Below are 26754 nucleotides of genomic sequence, written 5' to 3'. Positions count from 1 at the left end.
CTTGCATCCCGTCGGAGGTAAGTAAGCTGCTTACTTCGAGGCGCTTCTAGCATCTGCACCTCACTTCATTGACTATCTAAACGAGGAAACTGCAACGTAGTGCTCTTGTAAATCTGTTGTAAGGCAATAAGTAAATGAGGTGCGTTTTGTTTTTATTAAAGCGAACCGCCAAAAAAGATGTGCTCTCTGTGCAGATGTCAACCATGTGGATAAGGCCATTCACCTTAATAAGTTTGGCGCCAAATATTGTGCTCCGACGCCATCAAAGACAAAAATCTTTATTTTATAACTTTTTATATTGGCAATACTGGCATCCCTTGTCCTGATTTCATGACAACCTGGGCCACTGTACATCCTTGGAGAATCACTCCGATGAACTACATGCGTGTTGTTTTTCCTGTCAGTTTGATACCTCCTTGTTTTTGTTCCGCTTTTTATAGATTGAACTACAGGAGGCCGATCAATTGAATGGAGCGTCGTTCAATCTGCCACCCAGCGTGAGAACAGCGTGTTCGTCAATCTGAGAAAGAAATACTCTGAAAACAATATAGACACCATTGTTGTATTTGAAAATAAATTCCTACAAAAAAAGCAAAGGAGAGGAACTGAGGTTGACAGCGCTAAATTTCTGCTATTAATCACGAAAGCTTTCGCAGTGAAGAGGCTGCATTACGCAACGTGTTCGCTTTCGCGCTAATCCTTCAGTTTTTGTGCGCTACTTTTACAAGCTCATGTCCAAATTACAACTTTAGTTCCTGCCTCCCACTCTGCAGCATCACCACTGCCGCCGCATTGCGCGTCATTTCACGAACATTCTCCTCGAGTGTATATAATACCCTCGCGGACCTCGGTTAGCACCACTGTCTTGGCCACCTGAGAGAACATACTGCACCAATATGCGTTGTCTCCAGGTCCAGATTGGCGTCTTTCTGTTCGCACTTGCGGGTGCTTCAGTGAATCCAAAGCATCCACACGCTCCCACTGACTCGTTCAAGGTAAGGCTTTTTAGCGAGCTGCTCCTGCGCTACAAATGGTCGCTAAGCGAAAGAAAGAGTCGTGTATTTAACAAAAGGTTTCCATATCTCAGTGTATTTACCGAAGAGTGTCCATTTCTTGAGAAAAATATCTTCGTCCCGTAATAGTATTTTCACCAGAAGCTCATTTTCACCGCCGGCTACAAATAAATGATAAATTATATCAAAATAAAGTAAGCGCACCGAACTGCGCATAGTTCTCTGATGGGTTCCTCGTTGGTGATTGCGAAGGAAATGTGCCTCAGATCACTAGGAACACGCATGAACGCCTCTCTGTGTTGCCGGTTTGCACCACTGTTTTGCTCGCCTAATCCATCGAAATGTTTAACATGCATATATTAAGGCGAGATCCTTTACATGATCATCGCTGTGGACTGGATTTGTGAGTCCTCAGAAATTATCCCCTCCATCTGTCAGTCAGATATGATGAAAAAGCAATTTCGGCTAGGATGGCATTCGAACACACACGGGCAGAGGCCAATATATTGGCAGTCCATCGCCTTAACCACTCGGCCACCTAGCCAGTCTGAACGATTGCTTTAGAAGGCATATGTCGTAACCTGAAACCGGATATAGCGAACACAACGTATATAAAGGAGTAACATGTTGTAACTTCGAACCGTATATAACACACTGGATATAAAGAAGGTACAGTATGTCGTGAATTGGTACCGAAAAAAATTCGAGAAGCGTGAGGCCATTTCGTGTTGAGCTAGAGTGCTCAAGAGGACAACAACAAATATTTCGCCTTGATGCACGTAATGGGACTTAAGTGCTCCCCTGAATTTTCTCCTGAAGAGCTGCAACGAAGAACCCGAAATTGAAGCGCGTTTGCATGTTCTTCTGAATTTGAAATCGCGAAATGTTTCACGACCCTTCCAAATTGACACGCCAAAAACAGTTGTTAGTGTTTTAATAGCTCTTCGCAACCTGCTACTTGTCCCCAAAATGAATGCCCGTAACTTACCCCCTCCTACACTAACCATGATTTAAGAAACTATCCTTCTAAGCTTTCAGTGCGGATAGTAGGATCGATATTAGAAACAACTTTTAAAGCGTTCGAATAGTGTACAAGATCTCTACGTGTCCGCATAGCATACAGCAAGGGAATGGTGGGATATCTGTTGTTTACAATCAATAAGAGGCCAGACACGTTCGAAAGACGACACGGCTGTACAAACAAAGACTTGTTTATTCCACTACAGAGACTTACTACTAACCAATGTGAAGTTAACAGCAAAATAACTGATAACATATAGCATATGCTAAAAATTTGAAAGCTTGATTTAAAATAGTGCAAAACACGAACTCGCTGCTTTTTCTAAGTGACCGCTCAGCGAGCAGGAATTTTTCTTGTTTGAGGTGAATTTAGACTCCTTCATATAAATGATGGGTTGAGTTTTTATGCCATATAGCGAAAGCAGCCTATAATACTTGAGCAAATAGTGCAACATTGGGTAACACGTTGTCAGCCATTTTTCAGACATGTTATGTCGCCACTAATGACATCAATTCCTTTCTCCAAATTTCGAGCTTTTTGTGAACCTTAGGAACCGAAACTGATGCAACGGTCTCTTAGTGTTTACTTACAGAACTTTATATTTTGACGTTCCCTTTACGAGTCCCTGCGAAATTCTGCAGTAATTTTGCCCATCACTGTTTAAACCTGCATGCATGTATTGGCTGTCTGCAAATTAAAAAGTTTTTTCCTTGCAGACTGAGTATAATGTTTAGGCGACGAAATGTTTGTTTTAAATGGAAAAAAATTGATATCGCAAAACGTTAGAAGACAGTTTTTAATTAACAGTGCACTTTAGCATAAGGCACTCGTACGTCTTCACGCGCTTAATAAGGATGCACTGGCTGAAGCTAGGCGTTGACGCCGAGCTATACAAGAAAAAATGCAAAGGCGCCAGCTAAAATTGAAAATTTTTATTTAGAGCAAACATTTTTTTTAATGTGCGCTGCACTCATATATAAATATATAATATTTGTGTCCGTTAACAGCCACCAAAGAGCCACAGCAGCGTTACAATGTAAGTCAAAACAATTACGACACATTCGCCGAGGTATTTTCTTCTTTGAATTCATTTATGTCCTTGTGCTTTTCAGAAGTCATTGAGTAAACGTACTCTCGGAATTTATAATCAATGCAGTCAACCCTTCAACGCTCTGTGTAGTGTGCCTAACCTCAATTTATTTTACTTAGCTTCACTTACCTGTACTTACAACAAGATTGATGTATGCATAAAAATGGCGGCAAGTTCTTGAAAATTTAGCGTTTATATCGCAGCAGCCCTGTATATTTTCATACAGTAAAACAATTGGTGTATGAAAGCGCGTAAATTGCATCAAAGGCTTCTCTTCTGAGCCGCCGTCGATGCGTTCTATGTGGATTTTAACGTCAGCAGTGCCTAAAGGAAATTTGAATGTTTGGTACCGCACATTTATTTCCTGTGGTCTAATTTTTATCAGTGCCAGAGCAGGCAGCATGTTATAAGTCATATTTTTCAACCTCTAAGAAGATTAGGTGATCCCGTAAACATCTTAGCACAATAGTTTATCTCACGTTTAATGCGAAAGCATTAATAGTCACTATACGAGAAAAGCCGCCAGTATGTGTTGCTAGTCTATGTACTCGCAGATGGTAACTGAAAATCCTAGCAATGGAAAGAAAAATAGGGTTACAGAATCAAGCAGCAGTAGTAAGCACGCAGTAAGCCTAGCACTGTCAATTCAGACAGTCATATATATGCCAGTTTTTCTATATACACCCCCCCCCTTCCTAGATGACCTTATTGTGGCGCCAATTCTCCCTACTGCGTTCGTACAACATTGTGAGGAAGAGTTTTAGTCGGACAGCGTTTCGGGTGGTGTCAGTACGACTTCTAGTTGCACATGGCGTACACTTACTAGAGCCACGTTGGAGGCTGCTTGCGATAGGGATTAGAACTGATGACATATACAGCGTTAATTGTATGCGTTCATAGAATTTTTACCTCTTCACTTAAGGAACTGTAGAGGTGTCCAACCAGATTTGAGACAGTTACTGCGCATTTCTTTCACTACAAACCAATATTCGTATCAAATAGATCTGGAATGGCAGCGGTGGCCTTGCGATTTGAGTATTCGCCTAGCAAGCAGGAGGTGCAGTGCTCAATTCTCATTGTCATAGGCAACCTGGTGGTGATACAATTGTAAGAGATTTCTCATGCTTGGTGCTCGGCTCATTTAGGGTGAAATGCCGGGAGATTGGGTCCTTTGCCTTGCTCTATATAAAGAAATTTTCTTACGTATTTGCACTATTTGGCCAAAGCTGCACTTGCGCCTGAAAAAAAATCACCATCATAAAGGCGGAAACATTGTTGTAATAAATATCTGAACCTGAACAAACAATATTAACTTTCTGTGGAGAAAAACCACTGAAGAGAACATAGAGGTGGAGCTTAAATGTCATTCTGTGTTTATTTGACCCGGAATAAATCAAGTGTTGCGTGTGCTATTTCACTCGTAATTTAGTAAGACGTCTCACGAGGCCTATTAGGTAGGAGGTATAGCCGTTGAACTAAAAATTCGGGTTGTTTATTCGTGCAAAAAAGAATTCGATCTAAATATAAAGAGCATACAATTTTTCTTTACGGCCTCTTTTTTCTTCATATCCGTATATTTCCAGTTTTCTATTAGGCGAAACAAGTAAAAGCACAGCACTGTCAAGCGCGAATGAACGTTGCCACCGGCTGGATTTAGCCACTTATGGAGGCAAGTTTCAGTGGCGTGTTGTTGATATTGTATGCAATTAAAGAATCTCCAGGATGCAAATTTCCGCCACTTAAAAAAAAGCTATGATTCTGCCCTATCTTCCACTGTCTAATCTTTGAGTCAGTCGCCTGAACAATACACAGCAAACTAATAAACAGACAGGAATGGAACGGTGGTGTGAATAGCAAAAGGCGGCGGCAACATTCTCCTGTCGCAAACTTCGGCGCTACTGCCGCTGTTTCTGTTGGCAAATTTGAAATTTAGATAATTTTGCTTAAATCTCCTCTCGAGAGATTCCTTATCGCTTTAGTGGGTTGGGTTTCTGCACGCAGACTTTTTGCACCATCATCTACGCTACTCTCCAGCAGCAAAGAAGAAAGCGAACTGATCCTACGCACCTGCATGAAAAGCCATCTAAATGATTCACTAACCATGCAGCTCAATCCGCAATAAATATTTGTATGGCATGAAAAGACCAGGAAGTGTCAACGCGATGAAAGATCACTATGCTGTGCCTATTTCGTGCGCCATCCCTTTAATAATTAATAATTGGTTTTGGAGGGAAAGGAAATGGCGCAGTATCTGTCTCATATATCGTTGGACACCTGAACCGCGCCGTAAGGCAAGGGTAAAGGAGGGAGTGAAAGAAGAAAGGAAGAGAGAGGTGCCGTTGTGGAGGGCTCCTGAATAATTTCTACCACCTGGGGATCTTTAACGTTCACTGACATCGCACAGCACACGGGCGCCTTAGCGTTTTTCCTCCATAAAAACATAGCCGCCATTGTCGGGTTCGAACCCGGGAATTACGGATCAGTAGTCGAGCGCCCTAACCACTGAGCCACCGCGGCGGGGCGTCCCTTGCCGTCTGCTGCTCTGCGTACAAGTAGGAAATATGTACTTAGGAGCGCACGATACTTTTCTCTCTCTCTCTCTTGGGCACTAATATTTAATTTTGTGTTTTTGTTTTGATAGCTGTTTTAATAAAAACTACAGCCGCGGGTAAAGCAGTGAGATTTTTTTTTTGAATTCGGAACAAATGTGCTTAGATTGCTTATTGAAGGTCGCGATTCTTTTTCTTTAGCTGGGTCAATCTCCTAATTCTGAAAGCCGTGAGAACGATGTTGGTGACTGACGATTGATTGTGTTCATCTTAATGTCTCGTGATGCTTTGATGATCCGGCGACACGTTACAGAACTTCTTCTGGACACTATGTACACAGTATTACACAGAGAAAGCAAAACAATTACACTAGTCCAGAGGGGCACTGGCGACGCACTGCCTATCACGAGGTGCTGGCTCATCCGTCAAGCTCTCGCCTAAGCCATGTCCTCGTCAGATTTACGCCAGTCTCTCCCATGTCCTCCCCAGGGTCCATCTGCCCTGGTTCGACCTGCCCTGATATCTCTCCCCGGTCTTCTTCGGTCTCCCGATCCCTCACTTCTACCTAAAAAGCTACTCTTAAATTCTTTTGCTACCATTCCGGAGGCCCTTTTGTAACACATAGGATATGCGCTTGTCAGAGTAAATGAGGAGAACTTGGTTCAAAGTTAAATAGCTAATAGCACACCAGGGCTCACGTGGTTGTTGACTCGCGAGCACCACGTGAATTCCGTGTGGACACTACGCATTTCCGTTGCACCTTACGGCACACCTACAGAAACACGCAAAACGGCAGGGAGAACAAAGTGACAGCCGCACACACTGCCCTAGTAGCGCTCCCACCTTTTTCTGCCCATCTCTGGGACATCCTGTCCGTCATGCGGTGTGCCACCGAAAGCTTTAATTTACGCGCGACCCCCCTCGTAACTTCAAAGGTGCGCGCGTCGGCTCCGACTTGCGGCCCGAACGCGACCTTGTAAGGCGTCGTCTTTTCGCAGTCGGGCACGGTGCAGTCGGCTAATCGCTGTTCTCGCATGCACTTTATCAACTTTGTTTTAAAAACAAGCGAACTGCAACCCCGCCGGGCTTGCGGCTGCCCGAGGTGCCCTCAGAGTAAACTACTAATAAAACCAGAGACTGTCAAGCGACAGCTCTTGATTGTGAGCTGCTTGATGGCCCCCCTGTGCAACGTTCCGTGGTCTGAACTCTCATTGCCCAGTGCAGCTATAAGGAGAAAATATTTTTCAGGACCCACGTTGGAGACTTTAAGAACACTAATCATATAGCACAAGTCGTAACCTTAATAGGCGTCTCCTTAATACATCAGCTGCCTTACATGCCCCCACTTTCTTTGCCATGTTCTGTTCTCTGCTTCAAGCTGGTTAGCGTTCTCGACCTATCTGCCTGATTGCACATGTTGACATCATGCCGCCATAAATGCCTTCCATTCCGAAAGCTCACTCCGTGTCCCATGTCGCTTTCGCTGCTGCACGCAACCCTCCGCTTGCTGCTTTTTTTTTGAGCATCAGTGAAGCACTCAACCCTCCATACTTACATCCCAATCTCGTGTAGAGCCGCGTGAAATCGTTTTGAGGGCAGCCGAGCCGTATTCTCCTATGAAGTCATATCCCAGCGTGATTACTTGACCAAAAAATGATTGCTAGCCCTACACTGATTCCGCATAATTAACGGCTGCTGCGGCATTTCTGCCGACTACAACGTGGTTGAGCCCCGCACTGCCCCAAGTCTTGAAGGAAAAGAGAACGGCTCCAATGATTGTTTTCTCCCCTCCTGTACCAGCACCGTGAAGTGTATACTGCGGACCGAAGCGATGAAAAATTTCCAACGCCCTATCTTTTCATTTCAGTGCCATAGGTTTATGATTAAGTATGAAAGATCAGCAACTTTAATTTTTAATATAAAAATCTCATCGTATCGGAGCCCGCTCAGCTCTTTTCTCAAGGGAAAAAGGGGGCTGCTTTCTTGCCGCATGGGTTGGGGAGGGCACCTGTTTGTAGTATGCCACTTTGAGTAACGGTCCGAGGCTGTGCGGGGATGATCGCTGGAATCCTCTCCTGTTTCGTCAGCTACTGAGGGACGTCCCTCTGCGTACTCAAGGCGAGGCTGGCCCCTCTCACTCTTGAGGAAGGAACCTAGCCGGTAGTGAAACGAAGGAATTTTTAAATATGTAGTTTTCGATGCACCCGCCTCGCGATATACGTACGTTATCAAACTCAACCAGACAAACAATTCTGACAAAACATTTGCTTCCTATGTGCTAGAGTGCTTCCCTATGTTTACTAGTGTGACTCAAATAACGCTCCATTTTAAGCGCTTGAAAATTTTTCGCTCACGAATTCCCCATTCTTCTCTATAAATGCCTGTTGCAACATCTTCGTTGATATTGCTGATAGCATGATCGTGTGGTAAGTAGAGTTCGGCCGTGAAAATGTTTAATCTTGAATCTGTCCACCTCGTGTGTGATCGTTCCTTTGTTCTGAAGGCCATTCGGGTGCAGAATCCGTCTTCAGGGACCATTGGTGCCGACGCCAGTTGTGGGCAAATTTTTCCTACGGTTTTGAGAGAGAGATTCTGCGAATGGAAGCTAAAACAACTTCATAGCTGAAGGCTTTAGCATAACAATGGGAATCACTGCACTAACAAAGAAGTACAGAGCACTGTGTCCGCCAAGCAACTGCATTCAAAAAAGAAAACTTGAGGCTTAAAAATCTTCTGTAGACTACAATTTTAACAACGATAACATAACATGAGTAGCTCAGAAAGACTGTCAGTTTCAAGGGCCAGCGACTTGAGGGGCGGCAACCTGAAAACAAACTGCTCGCGCTATTATCTCTTGTTGACTTCTTTAATCCAAACGTAAAACCTGTGTCCAAGATGTCTTGCTAAGTAAACGACAGACAGAACGTTTTTTGTAATTGCCTGTTTACTCATACGAGCAGAATGCTCGCCTCGCGATGTGCATTGCAGCCAATTGGGTGCAGTGCCTTGTTAGCCTCTATGCCGTTACTTCGTTCTCTCTCTCTCTTTACCGGAAGTGTTGCGGCAGCAGGCGCCCATTGCTCACGCGACCAAGCAACTCACTCCTCTTTCCGCAGATGATAAACTCCCTGCCACACCTTCTCGCCGTCTACACTTCAAGCGACAGCCCCGATTTCAAGTGCCTCAACGCTGAACGGACGCGCTACGATTCACAGCACAAGGTGGCGACCTACGTATGGAGCCTCAAAGGTCTTGAGGGCACTCGGAAGTGAGTATCGCCTCGCATTTTCTCCTTGTTTGTGTGATTACGAAATTTCGTGGTCTACTGGTCCAATGCGAATATGATCAAGAGAAGAGAGACTCATGGCGCTCGTCTCGTCGCTTTGCCTAGTCCCACTTTTGTTCTACTGCCCCAACCTATGAAAGAATAAATGCACTCTCGCGCGCTGCTAAAAATTCAATGTGTAAAATAATGGTTTAGCCTGTTTATATGGGGTATAATGTCCCCAACAGACTCAGGTTGTGAGGAAAGCTGTAATAGATTACTCCTGATAGTAACGCCACAGCGTTAAGGCGCTCGTATTGCAGAAAATATCAAGTGGGCGCTGCGCTGTCGGCGTTGTTGACCATGAGTGAAAAATCCACGCAATATCTCCAGAGAAGTAACCTAGGAGCCATTTGGGCACCTAGGTCACGTGACCTTGAGGCGTCATCAGAACCTCCAACCAGTCCAACTGCAGCTACCAAGCTACAGGACAACATCCTTGCTCTCGTAATTAGCCGTTTCAAATTTATGGCAAATGTCGATATCAGGTTCAACAATACCCGCTCCTATCTGTCTTTTACGGTTTGTTTCATGGCCCCTTTCAATAGGTAGACCTTTTATTTCAAGGGTTCTAATTCTCTGAGATTCCGCAAGCTCATCCACCCGCGATTGTAGCCTTGTATTTTGTTCTCACAATTCTTTATTTCTCGCTGCCATTTTCCTCACATCCTGCTTTAGTTCCTTGACATCCTTCCGAATAACGAGTACAGCATAACACGTGTCAGAACAAAAATTAACTCTATATTTTGAAGATGTAATTTCTCGTGACCTATCCGTCAGAAGTCATTGAATAGTTTTGCAACGTTTTTCGCTTGATTTCACATTGTCACAAAGATCAGAACTCTGTGAGATGAAAACCATTCAAATGTACTCGATGTATAAAATATGCATGCTAATTTCTGCACTTCTGAAGTAAGCAGAGCGTACTAATTAATATTTTCAAAGAGATAATTAGGGTCGCCGGTAACTACACGAAAATAAGCCTCAGAAATGTGCTTGCTGACCAATGCCGCCAAACTTATCTGGGCGTTAAGAACCGGTCTAGTTATTTCCACCGCAGCGGGAATAATACGAGAATGAAGAGAATAAAATTAGAGGGCGCAAAAAAAGGATTTAGAAACAGGGTGTTCTTACACTGTTATGTGAGACCTCTTCAGCGGCGTCCCAGAATCCGGGACACAATGTCCGAATCTCGGTAGAAGCGAGGAATCTGATCTTTGTTTCATTTAGGGTGCAAGAATTTTCGTGAGACCGCAATAGCGCTGTAATACCGCGCAGTGCTCCAGCAGACGACGAATTAATGCATTTGTAGGTGTCGATGATGCCGCGACGGGGGAGCGCGTATTTTCTGCGGCGAAGCGAAGCGTGTTCCAAGGTCTCTACTCATATTTCGCTAGCTCGACCTCGCTGAATAGGCACACCACAATTTTTTTAGTATTGGAAATATGCAATTCAATTATTTTTGGCCTATATTTAATCATCCTTATAAGTACTGAGCTCTATGTTTCATATAATTGGGAGAGATTCACAAAATAAACACAAGCATTTGGAGAAAAAAACAGGTTTGGCTTGTGTTCAGTCCTACCACTACCGTAGGCAACTGCGAACTCCTTTCGAACAATGTATTTAAACGCAGTGAATTCAAGATGATGTAATTACAAATTGAAATTTATGCATTTACTGTGCTACAATGAACAAGGCCGCTGAAAGAATTTGCATAGTATGCTCCAAATAACCCAACCACGTAAATAAGAAGAAATGTTTTTCTCTTCATCCGAGCCTTTAAAACAATTCGTTCTTCACTTCTTAGCGTCCCTTATTTGAAGCCTTATGGCCTTTAGTTAAGTTTCCGAGCTCATTTATAGCAATACTAACATCGAATGCTATATTTGCTTGCTGAGAAAATTTCTTCGCCGTTCTTTACTGCTATATTTACTTGCTCTTATCTCGCCATGCTTTTCATTTATTCATCCCTTCTAAAGCGCTCGTAATAACATAGGACTGATAATTTACTGAGTTGTGTTCAAGAGCTCTTCTAATGAAAGCTTATATTTTAACCGTCATTGTTCACTGGAATTTTGTTACTAAGGTTGTTTTGAACTGTATAGGCATTTCGAACAAACGCTCCCTCTGTGCCATCGTATAACTTCGTCGAGTCTGTTGAATGCACCTGGTGCCAGCAGTCGGGAAACAACAGCGCAAACTCTCTGAAGTGCATTGAATAAGTATGAAAGAAAGTTGTTTGAGGTCAGCATATGGAGGATGCGAATGACCGTACGGCTTGTTTTTCTTGCGTACTGAGTACGCTTGCAGACTTTCCTGAGCAAAGGTTGGGAGTAATTGTTAAATACGTATAACTTAATGATTGATCCCATAATAGCCTGTGTGGCTGAACAGATATCACAGATGATCCTTAAACACTTATCTCGCCTTTTTATATTCCACCGTGACAGTTACACCAAGACAGTATCTATTATCTGCAGCAAACTAAATAATATAGGCTATCTCGAAATCTTACGTTGGTCATTAAACATTGAGAGGGATACCAAGCGTTATTAAAGTTCGCAGCAATTCGTTGTCTTGATTTCACCGTCGCCTTCACATTCCAATCAACTAGAACTGCGTGTTCTCTGGCAGAGGCAAAGCTTATATATACGAGTGCTATGCTGCATTGGAATGAATATAAATTGCTTACGACGACCTTGGTGTGAGACTCAAGGAGTGAACCTTGTTAAGAACGCGCACTGCCCGTGCCCTGTCAGTGGAAGCCAAATGTACGCTTCATAATCTGCGTTCTCATTATGAACACTTACGATCGCGCTTGAGTAGCATGTGGACCTTTCCAGGAATAAAGGCACCGTCTGAATCTTGTTTTCTCTTTTGGGCCTTTGCAGAAATATCTCATCATTCGACATTACACCTGGAGCTACACCTGACCAAGTAACCTTTTTCCTCGACAATGGTGCGTAAGTTATAGCAAAAGGATTTTTCAATGCGAAAGAAATAAAACTGCCATTAGGAGAAAATCCGGAGGAATGTGTGTGTGTGTGTGTGCCAGCGCGTGCGCGTGGGTGCTTGTCCGTACTCAATGCTGCAGGAAACTCCAGCGAAGGCCAGCAAAATATAGTGACGCCATCAAGCGGCTGCATGACGCACACATCGAGCCGAGTACCGCCACTTCAGACAGTCCGGTGCATGCCGCTCGTCTATAAATACTCGCCACTGCCAGACCTCCATGTGGAGCCAGTTTTCCCGACATTCGTACCAAAATTGTGACATAGCCGTTTGTCGCACAGCGTTTCAGCAGTGTCATATGATTGCCCGTTGCGTATAGTTTACACGTACTAAGTTGGAGGCTGGCTTGCAAGAGGGATTGAAACTGACGACATATGCACCTTATAAATGGTATGCGCGCGTGTGTGTGTGTATGGGGAGGTGTGCATTGTGTGCGTGGTAGTAGGTGAGAATGCAGGAAAAGTTATGTTTTAGCATTCTCACTCGTGAGCAATCTTAAGTGCCTCTGCCGAATTTTATTATATTGAAGTAGGCACTGCACATAAGGCCACGCGTTAGCGATTTTGATGAAGTGCGTACTTTACTAGAAAACAGCACTTTTCTGTTCACTTTTTAATGTACTGCATTTCAAAAAAACTACACTTTATTTCACCACACAGTCTGATACATTGCTTGCCAGGTAGCTGCAGATATCTTGCTGGCAGAAACAGAAATCGGCTAGTACATGGCGTCTTTTCCGAGTCACAGTATTTGTAGAACTGACGTGGTAAGAGTGAAATGAAGAAGAAAGAACGCATAGAATTGGGGAAGGAGCAGGAAATGCTATCGCTACGGCTGTATGCGTGGGTAGCGCCCTGTGCAACACCATCTTGATAAATGAAGTAAACCTTGCTTTCATTTTTTGCATTAGTAATTTTTGTTCCTCTAAACCATTGAAAAGAAATGTTTACGGACACCACACACCTAGAGATAAAAATTCACGATAAGACTAGCTCATGTGATGCTGTTCTTAGCATCCCAGCCACTACAACATCATAGTCGGCCATCGCTATCCATACCGGCGCTTAAATTTTATTGTAAATGGCGGACAGCTCCACAGCGGTGCGTGCTGGAAGACGAAGATACAGCAGCATACAGCCGCCTTCTTCTGGCGCCTCCTGGGATACAGCACCCTTAAAGAAGCTTAGCCAGTAGTCAAAGACAGTTGCTCCTACCGGAATTCTTTTTAGATTATTTGCTCCCAAGTACGGCACCGGGCGATGCACAGGTGCTGCCTTTAGTCGGGTGTATAAATTATTTCGAATTAATGCTATGTAGAGTATGTATATAAATAGCTGGTTGGAGCTCACATCTGTCCAGAAAAGGTACCACGTCCCCACTGGTATTCCTGGCATCGACAAATATATTTTCAAAAAGGCGGAGAAAAAAATGTAGCATAGGGCATGCGGTAAGGTGAAGTTTTAAAGAACGGAACGCGTGATCATTCCAAACGTGCTACTCTTCTATTGAGAGTCCTCACGAAGAAAATTTTGGGCGAGCAGTGTAGTAAAACGGGACCTCACATGTAATGGCCAAGAGGAGTACCTCCGCTGCAGGTATTAGGCTCTTGGACAGGGAATCGATAATGACACCGAATCTTCTCGTTCGCCGATGCAACTCTCTTGAATTATTCAAGCCTGCAGCGTGAATATAACGGTGGGAGTGACTTCGTGTCGCCGTGGTTGTTCCGTCCTCGTGTTTTTCTGCGCTGTTCTACCATGGTGAATTCGTATAGGCCCTACTGGAAACTTCTATTACTAAGACCACTGAAATATATTTCATGAATAGACAGTAAACCTTCAAGGCGGTCATATTTTTTGTTTGTGCATACCTTGCACATAGCTTTACGATCATTTTATTTTTACAAGCCAACTGCAATATGCATGCAAGTCCTCCAGTTTTCTAAAGCCACGTGACAAAAGCTGCATGACGTTTCCTGGGGTATTTTTTGATGTAACCTTTTTCCGGTGGAACACTTAATTTTTCGCGCATTTTTTTTTAAATTCTGACTTGTACTTGTGGAGGGTTTGACATGTTTTCTCGGATTGCGCCTCAGCGAAGCTGGTCTGCAGTCGAAACGAAGCTTATAATTCGTAGCCTGTTAAACGCGGATGACGTCACAATTTTAGAGCAAGAGTTTCAGTGCGCATGGCAGCTGATATGATGCCATACTGAGGAGAAGCGGTAAAGGAAATAGGCAGCAAACGTTAGCCGCAGCTCTGCCCTTCCCGGGAAGACATAGTAGTTTTGTTAGAAAAATACTGGTACGAAGCGCCCGCAGCAGAAACTACTCTTCAGGTGAACTATGTATAAGGAAAAGCCTCGTATGCGCAATGGTAAGCAAAAGTGTCGGAGACGAGAAGCTGCCTTGCCCGCCGCGGAACAGTAAACCGATCTCAAATGGAGTTGAAACGCTTCCATACGAACGCCAAGATAAAAAAAAAACGGAGCAGAAGCTGCCCAGCAGAGAAATCCAGATCGAGTATTTCGATAACAGCTTCCTAAAGCCCCCCGCCAGGGGCTGGCATCTAAGCAGAATCTTTTCATTGCAGTCCCTAATCATTGTAGGAGCAACTTTCTGTGTTAAGTAATCATAGCGGAAAAGAGAGCTTCACCACTGTGTGCAATAAATTTATTTTTTCGATTAGGCATTGAATCAGTTTTGTCTGCGCAGTAACAGAGAAGGTGAACACATAAAAAGGAAAAGAGTAGAAAGGTGGTAACCCGCGCAGTTTTCTTTTCCGTGTGCTTACATGAGCTCGTATCACCCGTTTCACATGCCTCAACGCGCCTGCCAAACTGTACAGCCTCGGTGCTGAAAGAATAGAAACTTCGGTTGCGGATGCTGTTTGCCTATGCACAGAAGCAGAATTGGCTCACAAAGGGCAAAGTAAACAGAAGTCAAAATCCGTTTCTTCAACATCACGCAGAAAACACCGCTTAAAAGTCTAGGCAGAAATTCCTAAAGTGGCTTCTTGTGGCTTGGAGTCTATTTAAATGGGAGGGATTACGTGCTAGCATGACACAATGTAATCAAGTAGAATGTAGGAATAAAATTTTCACTCAAATACCCAATCCTTCCGTGCTACTCTCGTATCACAGTTGCGCATCTTTTCTTTTTTCCACTCCCTTTAATTCCGCGGCCTTTGCTTGATAGCAGGTATCAGACTAGCAGTTACTACGACCTCCACCCATGTTTTCCACCTGTTGCACTTTTATTCTGTTTCAAAAAAACGAGTGAAATCCCAAGATTCTTGCTATTACCTTTCGGCAATAATGGGTTGTTAAACATTTATCGCTGTCACATGTTTTTTTACATGAGACCTGAGGACAATATGTTACAGAAATGCTTAGCTGAAAAGCTGTTCACAGAAAACAGCAAAACTTGTTTGACAAGCGGAGTGAGATCTTTGTTCTTTCTTTCAATCTTCCCCCGCCTGGAAATACTGAAATTTATTGCTTAATAAAAAAAATGAGCCCGTATATAGCTTGACGCAATTCGGTCCTAATATTGCAATATCAGAGTATTGTGAACATGTTTTTTGTGGGGTACGGATCAGACGTGTTCTTTTTGGGGAAGGTTACAAACAGTTCTGAAATGTCGCAATCCATGAATTCAAAGGAATCCGTTTCCTGCTAGGGATAACCAATGCGATTTGCCTTCAGATTCTGTCATGCTGATTGTGTCACATAGCGTTTGGGAAAACAAAATGTCTCACTGTCACAAATAAGTTGACGTAGCACCATTAGGATGTATTTTCCCAAACATACACCTAGATTACTCTCAGTGAGCATGGCGTGAAGGTCACTGTAGGACTGCCTCCAAAGATTAAACCTGCTGTTGGTTACAAAAAAATTTCGAAACTAATGCTCCAGCTTTGCAACAAGACTGGCCCTTATGTCTGCTATCTTCAGAGTCTGCTGCTTCCTTTTTTTTGTAATAGAAAGTGACACAGTAAGTCAACCAGTGCACAAAAGCTAGTGAGCCGTGGAATGATATCCGCCTTCCAGAGCGCTTCTTGTAGCTTTCGATAAGGCCTGTCGAGCGAGGAAATGAAATTATTCAAGCATGTAGTGAGAACACATAACCAAACTGCAGGCAGGGTAGCAGAGTAGATTCTAAGAAAAGGAAACCGCCATAAACCAGAGGTAGGAGAAGTTAAGCGCTGCGATACGACAAAAACTGTGCTAAAGGTGCCCCGTAAAATCGAACAAGACGTCAATAGGAGACTTTCTTTTTGCTAAAAACGTAAACAATTACTACGGTTGTAACATATAGAAATACTACTCTGAGTCTTAATACCAAAAGGTCTTTTTGCAGCACTTACGAAAGGTGCGGCCTTTGTTACATCAACCGTATCTGTTGAGAAGCAACGCTAGACGCGTTACTAAGAGAACTGGCCTCAAGAATGCATGTTTACCGAGATAAAAGTGCAGAGCTTTAGATTTTCATGGCTTTAAAATTCAAAATTGACGCCGCATAACGAAACAAAAATGAATACATCTTGTTATGCATCCACTTTAAGCATGTTTTATCAAACATTAAGACTTGTAGCGATTCCCAAAGGAGTATGGTTTCTTCACCAGTTATTCTTGTTTGAAATGTAATTGACGAGTAATTCTAGGGAACGTGAATAATGATCACATAAGTAGTTCTTGAAATGACTAAGTTTCTATTTACCTGAGGTAAAGTATTTCATTTTTCAAGTGTAAGTCGTGTCTACGTGAAATTTACTCACCCTGCACTTATTTATCTATGTTTTAATGCAATCTCATGCCTTTGTTTTCAGATATATCAAAGCCCTACACTGCATACTACAAATATACCAACTACAAGAACTGCCTGGTGGCGATCATTCCTTACCACGGAGATGATTGTAAGAACATCCTTTTTATTGTTTCAATGTAGTGGCAGGCAGTCAGCAATTGTTAGAAAAAAGTTAGAAAAGTTAAAAGAGAATCTCGCGCGCATTAATCACAAGGCGTATTGCAGCTTTTTACTTGCATAAATTGGTTCATAAGTTTCACAGAGATGGTATAATATAATCTTTGCAATAATATTAACTCCAGGAGTCAATGTGGTCTGTGTAATGAGCGAAAATTCACTTGTTTTAAATATCGTACCAAATTAGACCATTACCAGTTATACCATGCTGCAAGTGTTTATTTACTGAAGTGATAAAGGCAGCCGACTTCAGGGACGAGAGAAGGAAGTATTCATTTGTATTGGCCATTAAGCTTGAAGTTTCATGTTGATTTCCTTAGTCAATATTTGGCACCTTTTAATTAACTTGTCACTCAGCAATCATTCATGGGGACCGTCAAGTCGTTGTTACAACAAGGAGTTCAGGGCATCTAACAAGGAGAGGAATGCAAATCTCAGTTAAACAGGTTATTACTGTAGTTAAAACCAGGGTAGTGAGCGCATTTAGAGCAGACAGTGCATCAGCAAGGGGATGATAAAGATCAGGTCGGCTCTTTTTATATAGCAGGCTCTTTTTTTACTGATGCATACTACAACAGCAGAAAGTTAATTATATACGCACGCTGTTAGTGCTATTATAGGGTAGTCTGCTGTACTCTGTTGCGCTTTCATCATCAGCACCATATTTATTTCCCAGATGTTCAAAAGCGGGTGCTTCAGGTTCCAATGGCAGATGCCGAGGCTAGAAACATTTTTTCCTTCCATTGTTATTTATTATTAAATAGCCACTAACAACGACAATAACATGCTTGTACCGCAAGTATGATAGCTCCTAGGCAAAGCAGGGTGCATGCGTATTTGGCGCGTTTATCGAAAAAAATATAGGAAAATGGTATGTATGTTACGATCATGGGCACCAGATTCAAGTATTGATTCCATTGCAAAAAATTTTTAATCTATACGAAGAATTCTACGCCCAGCAAACGGACGACTGCATTGAAAAACGTTCTCTGCTGGCAGTGCCCCCAGTAAAAGGTGGCCAGAATGGGGAATTCATTTTTAGCGGCTGTGTTTCATGCGATGATAATGCACTAAAGGTACTGTTATATTGCCAACTTAAGCCTGCTCGACTTATTGTGAATAACGGTCAGCCTATTATTATAACCATGTTTCCAAAAAGATAAATACACCGGTAGAATTAGCCACGAAAAAAATCAGGGTTACTAATATATAAAATGTTGTTGGCCCGTTGTCGTGTACCCATCTTGTTTGTCTTCTATTGGGGGAGATCAACGTTACAGGTCCTGCTAGCTACTACAAATAACCTTGATTACCTTCGTGTACTTCTCGAGAGCGCATGTGGGAGAAGAATGCAGGAGAAATTTGTTCAATGAAGCAACCAAATCAATATTCACATGTATATATGAGCGTACGAATAACACTTTCGACACGATACCTCAATGGAGGTAAACCGCCAATTTGGAAGTGTTCCTCGTGGTAGAAGACATTTTTGCATAGCGTACTGAGCAGAACGTGCAGTGCTGGACAAGAAAAACAACTTTGAAGATCACTCTGCCCACCTCCAAATCCTACTAGTACTTTCGCAGCTTATGAACCTCAGACTAATGATCTGTGATAGTATTGTCCGGACAAAATTGCGGAGGACACCTCAAGAATACTTACGTGCTATGAATGTGAAAACACTCATTTCGCAAATTCTCCTGCGAGGTTCATTAAAGATTCCTTACTTTCTAATGACAGACCTATTCATTCGCACACAGTAAGTCGTATAGAAATGAATACACTGGGATAACCTTTACTTTTTAAGAAACAAAGCGGTGTGGTGGCCTTAGTGCGTGCAAACAGAATATAATTTCAGCGTAGTATATGCCATATTAAGAAAGGAACAGTGTTATGGCCAGCTGCCCGCTCCCCTCGCCATCTGAAGGTGCTCGTTTCAATTCCCCGGGCCTCCAGAAGAAATCCTTTTTTTTCTTTGATGATGGCATCACTGGTTTTCTACGCGACACGTTATCTTGTGATCTACTGCTGACATCATGCGAAACCAGGATGACTTCAACTGAGGTTTCTGGCACCACTGCCGTACGCCAAGTTTCGATGCCAATGGACCAAAAGATTTTTTTTTATCAATAATAGTAACCCGACCGCGGCGGCTGCGTTTTTATGGAGGAAAAACGCAAAGGCGCCCGTGTGCTGTGCGATGTCAGTGCACGTTAAAGATCCCCATGTGGTCGAAATTATTCCGGAGCCCTCCACTACGGCACCTCTTCTTCCTTTCTTCTTTCACTCCCTCCTTTATCCCTTCCCTTACGGCGCGGTCCAGGTATCCAACGATATATGAGACAGATACTGCGCCATTTCCTTTCCCCAAAAACCAATTATTATTATTAATAATAGCAAATTGGGAACCAGCGGTTGCAAGAGAAACACTGGCTTCATACCATAAATAATGTTACACGTCAAGACACAAGTTAGCGACGCTCCTATAACCTAACGTGAAGCTTTCTATTATGCGCGCGGTCAAGTGAAGAGCATGCCCGATGTCATCTCAGATAAGCATGACTAGGGTTTCATCGCCAGAACATCTATGAATCTATTTACACGCGTATTATTTGCCCGAGACTCTAAAAAGACGATGTAGGTAACGTATGTGAACACGCTAGTGGAAAGACGGGCAACAAGTTAGCGAAAAAGCGGATACTGACAACATTTTTTGGATACTATATGCTGTTAGAGATGAGGGGTCCTTGAGTGAGCTGACTCTTTCAGCGCCGCAGGTCGCTTCTTCGAATGACGTTGTCGGACTTGGTTATGAAGGAAACTGTACAGGGGGTTTATTATACATTATTTACAAGATTTTGGAACCCATTGGAGGGTGATGGGGGAAGGTCGGAGGATCTGAGAAGATCTGAGGATGATCGAGGATTCTCTTCTCACGGCACTCGTCGTTCGGTTTAAAAAGGGTCCGGTCCCTAGGATTCCCCAGGTTCGAGGAAGTCTTCGCCAGGTTAGGCTTGGCCTAACTTGCGTTGTCGTACACACACGCCACTTCACATAGGGACACGCCCCCGTCACATGCCTCGCCGGAGAAAGAGGGTGCCGCGGGACAATCGCCCCCATCAGAGAGAGCGTTGTCTTCGCGTCCGAACGACAGTTCTCACGCTCAAGCCGGACACGTCTTCAGGGAAGTCCGAATGGGCGAGGCGCCGGCGAGCAGGCATAGTTGAAGGGGTGAGTCACCCCTGCTCGGTTCTGGCGGTCGCTAACTGCCTCCGTGCCGCACGGTAGATCTTCCGGGAACAAGGTTTACAAACGGCAGTGGAATCATCCGTCTCGAATCCAATAAACCACGTGAGGACCGGCCGTGGGAAACAAGATGCCTATCGCCGTGCAGGGACCCCGGCTGCAGGTGTCCTGGCCGAATACGCAGCTGAATCAGACCACCGGCTGTCGCCAGAAACCTTCCAGCTCCTCCGCGGCCTGAAAAATCTCGAATGTCCAGAGTTGACGACCGCTGTGCAGGAAGAGATGAGATGGCGTCCATGTTGGTCCCCTGGATTGCAATATCATCGCCCCCAAGGCAGAACCCAAAACACCACCAACAAAGGAAAGCGCAGGTGGGACGTTCCAAACAGCAAAGCACTGCCCCACCCGCAAGCGCTCGGACTTCGCCAAAGAATCACCAGGCTTCTTCCATTGACAACAATACACTTTTAAAAAATTGTGTTCAAATTTGGGTTAATGTTCTGCCGACTGAGCGCGAAACATCTCCTTTTGAAACTGCCACAGCCGGATTACTCGGAACAAAGTAAAAAAAAACACTCACACAGGAGGAGATTCCTCTTAGTTCTCCCGCTTACATCAGTCTGCTCAAGCCATCAGCAGTTCCGTGCAGTTTCCCCTTCTTATAACGCATCGAGAAATTGTACTGTTGGAGAGACAGACTCCATCTGAGCAAGCGACCATTTTTGGGGGACATCTGTCGCAGCCACGTTAAAAGACAATGGTCAGTCTCAAATACAAACTTTGCTCCGTACAGGTAACACGACAACTTCTGCGCTGCCCAAATTAAACACGCGTACTCTTTTTCGGAAGCGCTGTACGCTTCCTCCCTACTGGTCAGTTTGCGGCTGATGTACAGAACTGGGTGTTCTTCATGGTCGTAGCCAACTTGGCTTAAGACAGCACCCAGCCCTCTATCACTGGCATCACACTGGACTATGAACTCTTTCCCATAGTCAGGGGTCCTGAGCAAGGGTCGGGACACGAGTGCTTCCTTCAGGCTTTTGAAGGCGTTTTCTTTTTGGTTATCCCAACTTACGTTAGTAGGTGCTCCCTTTCGCAACGCGTCAGTTAAGGGACTAGCCCGCTGTGAGTAGTTAGGAATATATCGCTGGTAGTACCCAACTAATCCCAAAAATGAGCGAATGGCCGTTTTCGTCCGTGGTTGCGGAAATGCTGCGATCGGGGCAATCTTTAACTCGGATGGGCTCCTAGTTCCCTGGCCTACAACGTGGCCCAAGTACGTCACCTGTGCACAACCAAATCTACACTTTTCTGCCTTCAGTGTCAGTCCAGCCTGTCGTAAACTGGAAAACACGGTCTTTAGGTGTTCTAGATGTTCTTGCCAGGTTTCCGAAAAGATTGCCACATCGTCTAAATAAGGGAGTGCAAAGCACTGCATGTCCTTCAGTACGATGTCCATGAGTTTCGAGAAGTTGTAGGGGGCATTCTTCAACCCAAAACTAAGCATTAAGGGTCGAAAGGTTCCCGCTGGGGAGATGAAAGCGGCATACCTGCTCGCGCTTTCTGAGAGGGGAACTTGCCAATATCCCCGTACGAGATCGAGGGTGGAAATGAATTTCGCGCCGCTCACCCTTTCTATCCTTTCCTCTATGTTGGGAATCGGGTATAGCTGATCCCTGGTAATTTCATTAAGCTTTCTATAATCCACGCAGGGACGAGGATCTTTCCCTGGGGCCTCAACAAGAATTAGCGGTGAGGTATAGTCACTTTCCGCTGGCTCTACAACCCCTAACTCCAACATGCGCTGAATTTCCGCGTCCATTATTTCTTTTTGCCGCGGTGATGCCCTGTAGGGTTTCGACCGTACCGGCTCATCAGAGGTGAGCTCGATTTCGTGTGTCAGGAGGTGTGTCTTTCCCGGGCGACTGCTAAATAAGTCAGCGAATTCGCTCAACAACTGCTTTAGCGTGTCGACCTGTGTCCCGCTTAGGAAATCTGCATTCACGGAGTGAGCCAGAATGTTTCCCACGTTGTCACTAGCGTCCGCACCTCCCTTCCAACCCTGACTCTCGCTGTCCAGCTCTTCTGGTTCATTTAGAGTCAGATTGACGATCCCACTGCGTTCCACGAACGGCTTCATCAGATTGCAATGATAGATTCTCACCTGTTTTCCCCTGCCTGGAACCCTTAGCACGTAATTCGTCTCCGAAAGTTTTTCAACACTTCTACTGGACCATCCCGGTGAACTTCCAGCTTGTTTTTTCTCGATGGCCGGAGGATCATCACGCGATCGCCAGCGGTGAAACCTCGAAGGCGAGCGTTTCTGTCATAATAGACCTTGGCGGCCTCCTGGGCAGCTTTCATATTTCGATTTACTAATTCCCTCGTGTTGTTAAGGTGGTCCAGTGGCTTAAGCACGTACTCAACCACTGTCTGGTTCTCTCCTGTCCCTTCCCACATTTCTTCCCACATGATTATTGGTGTCCAGTCCCCATGTGGACGATTTTTTAAAGCGAGAGAGTTAACAGTTCCTTTGCCGGAAAAGCCGCCTCCATTCGCAAGTGTGTATCTTTGTGTGTGTACTTGACAATGGTAAAGTGTGAACAGAAAGAAAAATAGCGTGAATTAATCAAGCGACCACATGACGCAAACAGAAGCCGAGCACCGCCACTTCAGACAATCGCATACATGTCGTTCATATATGCGTACTCGGCAGTCTCCGACCTCCACCTGACGTGTTCCTGACAACATTCTTACCAAAATTGTGGCGCAACCTTTTGCCGTATTCCGTTTCGGGTGATGTCATACGATTTCTCGTTGCAGATAGCTTGCACGTGCTAGTCGAGGTGGAGGGTAGCTTGAGAAAGGGATTTGACCCTACGACATATTCATCTTCAATTTTATGCCTTCCCAGACTTTCGTATCAAAAATGTGGCGCAACTGTTGATCCTAGAGCGTTCCTTCTGGTGTCACCCGCGCGCGCGTGTTTGTGGGTGGTGTTACAGATCGCGCAACCAATACGCGAAGCCATAAATTCGCAGACGGTAACTTCAATGCGTGAGCAAACATCACGCGAAAACTATGCACCCAAGAACAGTAATGCATTCGCATTCGCACACGCAAGGAGTGCTAGGTGTGTCTGCCGTATTTTTTTTTCCTTACCAGTCAAGTACGCCTCTTCTCTCCCTCTCTCGGCGTTTGCTGGGTGGGCTTGCAACTAATTAACGCAAACCGCGCCCCATACCAACGGCTCTTTTCACGCCGCCTTTTTTCCCTTTCATCTTTACACGCTTCTCTCCTCCCCGGCCATAAGTGCGTTCGGCTAGTCTGCGTTCACTTGCCGCTTTGCCCTAAGGGGATTTTCGCCCCTGGCGTCTTCGCTATGGCAAAAGTTTTCGCAGATCGTCGTTTGGATAACCATGGCACAAGGGTGGTGCATTTCCCAGCAACTTTTCATTTGGTTTCTTTTTGTGGTACGCTTCAAGTACTCTGAGTGCTCCCATTCTTTGTCTACGGCTCTCATTGTTACCCTTCCCGCTAGCAAATAAATATTCATTTTAATTTCAATGCTCATCAGTGCCTACGTGCCTAGTCTCCCCCCGTTGTATCACACCGCTTTGTGGCATGAGGTCACATTTCATCATGGCTTAAACTAATTACGTGTATTAATATGATTTATCAGCTACAAGACCTACAGCTTTATTGGCTATGGAGAGAAAGCTTAATGAAGCAGTAAGAAAACAACGTACTTGGGCAGAAATATTGGAAAGCCACAATGGGATGCCTTTAGGAGTAACTCAGAAAAAAAGAATACTGGCAGACAAGGAAGGGCGCCTGAAAGTGTAAGAAAGAACGGACAGAAAACCCTGCAATATGGCAGTAAGCCAAAGTAGACAAAAGTTTATTAACGTGCATTCATTATGCTAGAAGCGAGAAAGGGAGAAACTCTATGGTTGGAGACGAATTCGGAGAACGCCCCTGTGTCGCCGCACGACTCCACTGCACTCAAGGAGCGATGTTCCTAAAGACCAAAACACTGGCAGCCCAGACGGTGGCGATGGTCTGCACGGCCGAGTTCTCGGTGCGCCACAGGGTGTCCCAGTCCCCAGGTCTTAGGGTCCTCTAGGCCGCACGGGGAAAGGTCCGCTGGGGAAATGGAGATGTGGAGGGAAGAGGCGAAGGGTTCTGGGCACAGGGTGCAGGCCGGAGTGGGGAAGGAGGGACGATAGTGGGCTCGAACAGTATCTCTCTAAATGTTGTCACTGCAATACAAGCCTTCAGTGCACCGAAAACCAGCTGTCTCTCTTTTTTTCTGTCCAGTATGTATCCTGTGGGTGGACCGCTCAGTGGCAGACTCCATTCCTGACGACTGCGAATCTCAGTACGAAGACACGTGCGAAGTACGCTTTCCGCAATACGACAAGGATATCTGCCATTAATCCACCAAATAAAAAAAATCGCACCATATTTCTGTGGAAAACAACTTTTGCCTTGGCGTGTCTGTTGAGTTAAGTGCTTCTTGCATTTTGCCGCAATAAGTGGAAGTCCTTAGATGTTTAAAGCGTTTGCGAATTCTTCTATACAGCTCTGACTGAACCTAGAACCCTCAACTTAACGGAACATCGACGCCTTTACTTAAACAACTTACGTAGCCATGAGATACAGTGTTCGGCAGCTGAGCTCGAAATCCTGAATTAAATTCCTAAAGCAAAAAGTTTGTATCCAGGAACACAACATAAAAAACATCTGTGTGGTCAGGTAGCGGTGAGTGGTAACGGGCCTCGGGAGTTTGTAAAGCCTCGTGGGCTTTTTCTTGCGAAGTGCCCTTTACGTTGAATCTTTGGATTATTCAAGAGAAACTTCGTCAACCATTCACTGTTTTCCGCCGCAGTCACCTTCAGCCAGAGCCGCCAAAGACTGCATCGTGACCCGAAGATTGAAGTTTCAAAGCTGTTAAGTTGGAGCACGCCTGCATTATTTTTCATGGAACTCACACTTTCTTTTCCTGGGGATGAATTGTTAATTGATATGATTCCTCTAACCTTGAAAATCTAAACTTCACAGAATCTGCTCACCTCCAGCCAAATAAGGGCGGCAGCAGTTGAGGAACTTGCCCTGTGATATCTCTCTCAAACAAGTTGATAGAAAAAAGGAAAAACTAATGAATAATAAAACACAAAAGAGCAGAGTCACTGACACAAATACTAGGGAGTTTCCGGCTAGTTCAGAAAAGAATACATAGAGGCTTGCCGAGATTAGGCCATTGCCCCCAACATTGCTAGGCCTCGTGTATTCCGCGCCTAACGTCGTGTCAGTGCAAAGCCGTTTCATCTGTCTTGCGGCTATTAGCATGGTCCGGCCTTTCTTCAGAACTGAGAACCATCCCACCAGTTTCTTAGCAACGTGTCGCATGTACTAACTGCTGTCCCAAAGTTTCTGTTTACAATTAGCGACAAGTTTTCAGCGCAAACTCAAGGAAATTTCAGTAAAAAAATTAAAACCCTCCTCCTAGAGCACTGCGGTGGTATGTATGAATATTTCTGTAAAATACGATAACTGAATATCAGTGTCGAATCGTACTGACACCGTGGCTACATCAGCTTTCCACGTATCAATTCTCCTCCCGAGAATGGACGCTGCCGATGGGCTTTGTTTGCGTCACACCAGTCACATCTGTATGCTGAAGGCGTCCTATCGAGCACAGTATTTCATTTTGCTCACGGCGCCGGAAAACGAACCTGATGTTGGTTCCTATGTTATGTCACATCGTTTTTTTCTTCTTCTTCTAACAAATGAACATGCCTTTCTTATTCTACGGCTTTAAGGTCTTCCTTAGGCAACTGTCCCTGTGATGAGATGATAGGATAAACAGTCTGTGCTTTCTCGAAATTTAGAGCTGGAAGACGCTGTGAACTTTGTACACAAAATAAAACATGCTACTCTCTCTCTGACATAGGTAAATATCCTGCAATGGCGGGCATAATGTTCGCCTGGCTCGAGTGCTTCACTTCCATCGTTCCGCCGCCGCCGAAGTAGAACACTTTTTGAGAGAATTTTGTGCGAAGCGTTTTCCGAAAAGAAATTTACACTGATTTTCAAAGAATTGTACGAACTGAAATTATATTTTTCTAAATTAACAGAGTTTTCAAGCTCCTGCAGTAAAAAAGCACCAGAAATAGAGAATTTTGGGTGTCATTGAAGGGATTTTCTGTTGCGGCATTGAATGTCAGTTGTTATGAGCGATAAGCTGTCAATTTCTGATAGGTGGACCCCAGTAGGCCTCATTTGATATTTACAGAGCCTCCGCTTTGGTTTTTTTATTTACATACCTGTTATGTTTCGCTCCTACGCCAGCCTTAGTTTCTTACGGTAGAACTTTGCAACGGAAAGAATCGACTAGGCGACAGGTGCACCCACACAGACAGACACTTAATACACCCTACGTGACACACACACTAGCACAAAAAACTAACAAACTAACACGAAACACCGACTCTAAATAGAGACGACC

General features: G+C 44.3%; 1 protein-coding gene across 1 annotated transcript; it reads left to right on the top strand.

Moving 5' to 3' along the window:
• Window positions 1–942: 942 nt before the first annotated feature.
• On the top strand, window positions 943–24719 carry LOC144134788 (uncharacterized). Its single transcript, XM_077667620.1, has 5 exons — window positions 943–995; window positions 8790–8941; window positions 11893–11960; window positions 16843–16929; window positions 24564–24719. Exons 2-5 carry the CDS (start codon window positions 8790–8792, stop codon window positions 24680–24682), a joined length of 426 nt encoding a protein of 141 aa, XP_077523746.1. The 5' UTR covers window positions 943–995; the 3' UTR covers window positions 24683–24719.
• Window positions 24720–26754: the final 2035 nt, after the last annotated feature.

This window comes from Amblyomma americanum, chromosome 5 (genome assembly GCF_052857255.1).
Source record: "Amblyomma americanum isolate KBUSLIRL-KWMA chromosome 5, ASM5285725v1, whole genome shotgun sequence".
Lineage (NCBI taxonomy): Eukaryota > Metazoa > Arthropoda > Arachnida > Ixodida > Ixodidae > Amblyomma > Amblyomma americanum.
Note: the sequence above shows the minus strand (reverse complement) of the source record. Positions and strands in the feature narration are given on the sequence as shown.